Source organism: Triturus cristatus, chromosome 10 (genome assembly GCF_964204655.1).
Source record: "Triturus cristatus chromosome 10, aTriCri1.1, whole genome shotgun sequence".
In the NCBI taxonomy this organism is placed as follows: domain Eukaryota; kingdom Metazoa; phylum Chordata; class Amphibia; order Caudata; family Salamandridae; genus Triturus; species Triturus cristatus.
Window position 1 is genome coordinate 883739830 of NC_140593.1, and position 6603 is coordinate 883746432.

Consider the following 6603-nt stretch of genomic DNA (forward strand, 5'->3'; position numbering starts at 1 on the left):
ACACACAGCTTTTAACCTTCCGCATAGGACTCTCTTTGTCACCGACTTTCGCCAGCTTCATGTTTAGAGAGTCTGTAGTTTGCTTAATTTTCTTTGTCATTCTGTCCACCAGCCATGGAGGTTTCCCAACGTGCTTTAAGGTTGACATTTTTCCTCTGGCTTGCCCTTGATGGAGTCTCTCGTCAACTAAAAAGTCCTCTTGGATCACCGAATTTTTCAAGAGATACTTCTTCCAGAGCAGTGCCAGATGGGCCCACACACAGTTTCCCCCCACTACCAAGTACTCTGAGTGGTGGACGTTTGAGGGGATTCAAACTATTTTATTCCCTGCTTTTCAACAGAGCTCAGGTTTTTCTTATGCTGTCAGCTCAAACGTTCACTGCGCCGCATGTGGTTCATTCTTATTGTTTTCAGCATTTGATTTCATAGTTTATTTGTCCCTATAAAGTTGCATAGGGACGCCTCCAACCAATTTGACCCAAACTCTTCCCCCCCCCCCCCTCCTTCCCTTTACAAGAAGTTGAGACGAGTGTGTTAGTCACATCCTATTTGTTTTGTTACAAGAAATTGACAGTGAGTGCGAAGGCTGGGAGTATTCGAAGCCATATGAGGAAGTAGGCAGGAAGAGGATGTGCCTTGTGCTCTAGTGATAAATATTCCCATTACTGCCATGCTGATGACGTTTGTTTTATTAGAATGGGAATTTTCCAACTTTCACCAAGGGTGAAGCCTGCCTTTTTGTGCGGCTTGCATAGGCAGAATTGCAGCTTCTTGGAAACTTTATGCTTAAGTTACATTATGTTAACCAAACTTAACAGTAAATAAGAACCATCGCCTTCATCATATGACTGCATCAACCCTCTTTTGCATCTTGGGTTATGGTTTTTGCGGTCCTCCTTTCATGTTTAAAAAAACATTTTTCTATCTCTTGGCTTTGGTTTCCTTATTTAAGTCAATCATAGGTTGTTGTTTAGCAGTGCGTTTTCACCTTTGTGCTGTAGTAAGCTCAGTGAGGAAAAAGAGGTGGAAAATGATATGCCCCAGTGATATGATCTTGCCTGGTGACATCCTTTTCTTTTCCTTTTTGTTTCTCCCCTTGTGTAGCATTATGATGAAGACGAGGAGGAAGACGATGAGGATGATGAAGACAGTGAGGAAGATTCGGAGGATGATGAGGACATGCAGGACATAGATGAGATGAATGACTACAACGAATCTCCAGATGATGGGGAAATTAACGAGGTAGTTTCAGGAAACCTTAAGTTTTGTTTTGTGCCTGATATTTTCAGATTTAATGGGGTTTGCTTTACTCATCAAAGCAGAGAACACATGGTCCATGTAAAGCTTGAGTTGTGCAATTTGAGTTGAATCCCATTCTGCACAGTACAAGCCAGAACTTTTCCAAAGGAGTCTAACATGACACGCTATAGGAAGCTGGCTCTGTATATACTATTCCAAAAGGAGATCTGGTGTGTACAGAGTCCAGGGAGTCCCCAAAGGTATAACAGAGGTTAAAGTAGATAATACCTTGATCTCAATTTAGTGGTAGTTGGGCTGAGCAGTTAGGCTTATCAGAGGGTAGTGTGAATGCATTTGGTGTACGTACTCCTTCAAGGCAGGAACACCCACTCGATGATTAACTCCAGGCCAATGTTTTGTACAAAAATATTACTTTAGTGGCTTTTATCTTAGGAACCAAGCTGAACTCAGTTACAGGTAAAGTAGATTTTTCAATTATGCAATACCTTCAAGTTATTACCGGCAAAAAGATTTGTATAGAATCAAAAGAATATTTTACATGTGCATGTAAGACTAAGGGAGGAAAGACAGGTGAGTAACTTGCAGGTAAAAACGTTTTTCCGATTCAGTCTTTGGGGGCTTTTGGTCAACACTGGGCAAGGGTTGAACCAAGGTTGAGGCTGCAGGCGTCGTAGAGAAGATCAAGAGATGTCGTCCAACGCTGTATCCCAGGTCTGGATCGCCGGGGAGACTTCATTGGGTTGGTGGGCCACCTGGACTCGTGTCATGGGCATCGGGTGCACAGTGGTGCAAGTGTCACGGATCCACCTGGATCTGGGGTCCTTGGGTTAGTTTCTTGCTGGACAAATCCGGTGTCCATGGGAGTAAAGAGTCTTTGTTGAAGACAGCACAGGTCCCCGGGTTTCTTGGAGAGTGTTGGCTGCAGGCCATGCTGGTTTCTAGGAGCAGGGTCACTGGAGGAGGGAACAGGCTGGTAGTTGTCTTCTGCTCTACTTCTGCATGGCTCTTCAGTCAGTCCTTCTTCTTCGTAGTTGTTGAATCTGAGGAACAAGGTTTAGGAGAGCCCTTAAATACTACATTTATGGGTTTTACTGCGGCCGGGGGGGGTGGGGGGCAGTAGCCAAAGGCTACTGTCCCCTAGGGTGACTACATCCTTTGGGCGCTCCCTCCCTAGGGGAGAGGGGCACATCCCTATTGGGCCTATTTCTCCAAGCCAAGATGGACAATTCTCATGAGAGGGGTTCACCTCAACTCCTGGCCACCCTAGAGGTGTGCCTGGTCAAGGTGGACACTCCTACTCGGTTTACTAATTTTCTCGCCTGTTCTGCTGCCAAACGTGGGGCAGGAGGGGGGCATCTCCTGTAGTTGGAGCTGCCCAAATCAATGTAACACAAGGCGAGCGCTTTTGAGGCGCACCTCCAAGTGCTGCTGATCCTGTAAGGGGGAGATGAGAACCACCTCCACCTAGAGCAGTCTTTGTTTCTGACTTCCGAGGGCACCGAAGCTTTCGCCCCGTGAGGTCAGAAACCTGTCTGGTGGTGGCTGGCTGGCAGGGACCAGTCAGCCAATACACTAGAAGCTGCTCGTTTTTCAGTGTGTATCTCAAAGATGCCCCATAGTGCATTGCGATAGTAAATCCAACACGGTCATCAGTGTGGGTTTATTATTCTGAGAAGTTTGATATCAAACTTCTCAGTCTTCAGTAAAGCCATCATGAAGCTGTGGCGTTTGTGTTGACCAACTCCAGACGATGTACTAAAGATGGCTTCACTGCACTTGCAGTATCCAAGAATGGACTCTGACACTGTAGGGGCATATTGCTCATGCAGCAATGCCTGCACCTGTGGCATAGTGCACCCTGTCTTGGGGCTATAAGGCCTGCCAGAAGGGTGACTTACCTATGCCACAGGCATGGGTGTGTAGGCATGGCACACAGGAATGAGTGCCATATTGACTTTTAATTTAGCTACACCAAAACTCCTAGCCTGCAATGGCAGTGTGTATGTGCGTTGGTCATTTAGGGTGGCACAATACATGCTGCAGCCCTAAGGGGCCCTCTCTGGTCACAAGGCCCTTGGAACTACGGGTACCTTTTACAAGGGACTTATATGTGCGCCAGAGGTATGCTAATTGTGGAAACAATGGTACAGTTTAGGGAAAGAACCTGATTGGCAGGGACCCAGTGCACACTTAGTCAAAGTGCATCAGAAATCTGGCACAAAGTGTATGTGGGGGTGGGGGGTTGGGGAGTTACTGCAACAGAAAATATCTTGTAAAAATACTTTAGTTGCTTCCCAGTTTATTCCACGTTATCAATAGTTATAATGTGGTCTTCAACACGCTTCATCAATAAAGAGTTTTGACCCTTTGAGGGAGGTATTGTAATCATGACAAGAGTACAATAGAAGTGTGAACTATATTTCACCATCTTGCAGCTTTGTAATGTTATAAACGGCACATATTACTATTACTCAGCTCAGTGATACTCCCTTTTCTACCAAAAGGGTGAAAAACTGATTAAGCTCTCTTCACCCTTGGGACGGTTTGCATGCAGATTTCTAACAGGAACTCACTCGGAACATTTTCCAACTTATGGGGAATGTCCTCAGTGACCTTTCTCGTTTCGATTATGCATCCAAGCCAAGCTGCACTGATGCTCTTTTCTAAATCACCCATTTATGTCACAACTTTCTCACAGTCGTCTTTAGTATTTGCATCACACCAGTGATATTTCTAAATGGCTTCAAATTATCCAGAACTCACTCATTTAGTTCAGGAGGATTTAGTCATTTTTGCTTTTCTGGTGTCTGTATTTATAAATGCAGGTGTGGGATTATGATTATTTTAACTCTGCATACACATGGTGTTGGTTGATTCTCATACAGTAGGAGTGTTTGGTGTAAGTACGGAAGAGCAGGATCTCTGTCAGATTTTCAAAATAACAGTTGACTAGGTAAAATAAATTCCATTTAGTTTCATTGAATGTACACTTATGGTACGTGATTATCCTAAAAATCTGGCAGTCCTGTTTCTACATTGACTGTTCTGTTTTATAGCTATAAATACCATTGAATTATTTTAAATCCAAAAGTGTCTGAGCAAAAACATGCGCAATCATTCATTCTTACTGTGTAAGCAAAGAGGAAATCACTGACTTTAGCAAGAATTTGATGTGCAGCATGGTTGAAGCACTATGATGATTTTATATGGCAAATCACCATCAGAGTATTGGAAAAAGACTACATTGTTCTCTGCCGCAACTATTGCTCAGATCTACCAAAACAAATTATTTACAACGGCTCTCATTCATCTTTGATACTGTTGGGAAATGTGTCTTGAAAGGGCTTGTGCATCCCTTCCCCTTCAGATTGGAGAAAGACCACTTAAAGCCTTCAAGATATCTCAGTGAGTTATAAGCTTGCAGCAGGCAACTGCACTGATATGAAGTTTGCATGTGATCAAGGCCAACTCTGCCTTCACCTTTGCATGGCCATTAAAAATAATGCACCAGTAAATTGTATAATGGTACCACCTGTTGCTTACTGCTCTTCAGAAATGTAGAATTTTAGTAGGAAGTGCAATATAAAGCGTACGTTATTATTTTAATGAAGGTTAATGAGAAGAACCTAAAGATCTTTTATTTATTTGAACAGCCATCCTTTATACTGATGCCCAGGCCCTATCCTACATGCCCTCTTGTTTTTCCCCTCTGGCTTTGGATGAGCACTTGTATGTGGTTCAGTCCACTAGTCATCGGCTTCACACATATATGTAGAACTGTATCTTGATGTCCCCTTGACTTTGCTAGATTTATAATGGAGTTTGGCTGAAGCAGCAGCAACCTGTATAGTTTCCTTGTTACTAAATATGTTACAGCGCCTAGAGATCATACCTATTGTTGCTCCGTTAATTTATCAGTGAAGTAAACATTCCGTTTTTTGCAGGCATTGGGGGGGGCGACAAGAGTTTTAGTTTATTTGTGAATTGCCGCAATGCCAGACACCAATCTCCTAGGTGCTGGACAAACATTAATAAATGTAATCATCACAATGTAAAGCACGACTAAATTATAAAGCCTTTTATATAGATGGAGGAAGTTCACAACCGCCACGGTCCCTGTGCTTAACTTTTGTGTAGGTGGTTACAAGTGGTGGCCACTCGCACTCATTTTTGGAGTCCAGGACTTTGCCCCCGAGCAAAAGAGAGGAAGACAGAAAAGGGAGAATGGAAGAGGGAGAACATTTTAGAAAATCAGTAACCATGAAAGCATTGATGTAAATTAACATACTATTGGTAGACCAAGAGAGAAGTGTAGGGCAGTGGAAGGAAAAGGCATGAGGTGGAATCGAGACTACACAGACTATGTGGGCAGCGACCCTGGCGTTCAGGAATGCTCTCAGCAAGTCGAATGTAGGTTTTCAGGCCCCTGCACTTATTTTTTGTAATTTATAAAAATGAAACATTGCTGGAGAAACTTCTTGGAAGCAAGGTGTTAAGTCTTGTTAATGCAACGGTTTAAAGCCTCTATGTTCTTTGCAGGTTGACATGGAGGGAGCGGAACAAGACCAAGACCAGTGGATGATCTAGAGGGCATGTTGGAGCACCTCAGTATAAAGAATTGCTACAAATGCTTTGCTGTGGTATCATGGAGACTGGGATCTTTTGCTGACATGCCCCGGAGATTTAGCAGTGAATAAACCATGGGGGAGCAGGAGTTATCCGGTGACGTACAGGAGAATGGGTCGAGCCCTTAGTTCCTAGTCGCAGTCATCATTTTTAGTTGTTACTTAAGCTGTTGAAATTTTGCAGCTTCAGTGTGGAGTTTACAGCCTGAAACCGAGCATTTCTAACAGAAGTTGGGCTGAAAAAATGTGCCCTTTGTAGATATGACATTTCATGGACAGCAAGTGTGCTGACGCAGTAGTGCTGTTAACTCGTTTTTTTTATTTATTATTATTTTACCGTTCACGCAAATTCTTTACAATAAAAATTACTTTTGTTTCCAGTCTCCTTGTTACTAGTCGGGGTTCTCGCAAACAAAGACACCACCCTTTTTTAGAATGTTAGACCAGTCGGCTGAGAAGGCTGTCAACGTCACAAAGTCCCAGCTTAAGCACTGACGCACTCCACTTATTCACTGACTGTGTGTGATCCCATCTTTCGTTGGTCGTTTTAGGCCAGGGTGAGGAGAACCTGAGCTTTCTGTTGCAAAATACCCTTTGTTCAATGAAAATAGTACTATAGTAGGCCACATATATGCCATTTCCAGCTGCAAATCATGTACTTTTTAAATTAATTCATTCCTCGGATATCCCACTTCGTAGTATGTGTTCAATGTGTTTG

At 43.3% G+C, this 6603-nt stretch overlaps 1 protein-coding gene across 1 annotated transcript in view; it reads left to right on the forward strand.

Moving 5' to 3' along the window:
* ANAPC15 (anaphase promoting complex subunit 15) overlaps nt 1-6261 on the forward strand; it is a 75624-nt gene extending 69363 nt beyond the window's left edge. The window contains exons 4-5 of the mRNA XM_085628572.1: nt 1105-1242; nt 5800-6261. Of these exons, the coding sequence (XP_085484698.1) occupies nt 1105-1242; nt 5800-5847 (186 nt within the window). The 3' untranslated portion in view covers nt 5848-6261. The remainder of the gene's footprint in view (nt 1-1104; nt 1243-5799) is intronic.
* Nucleotides 6262-6603: the final 342 nt, after the last annotated feature.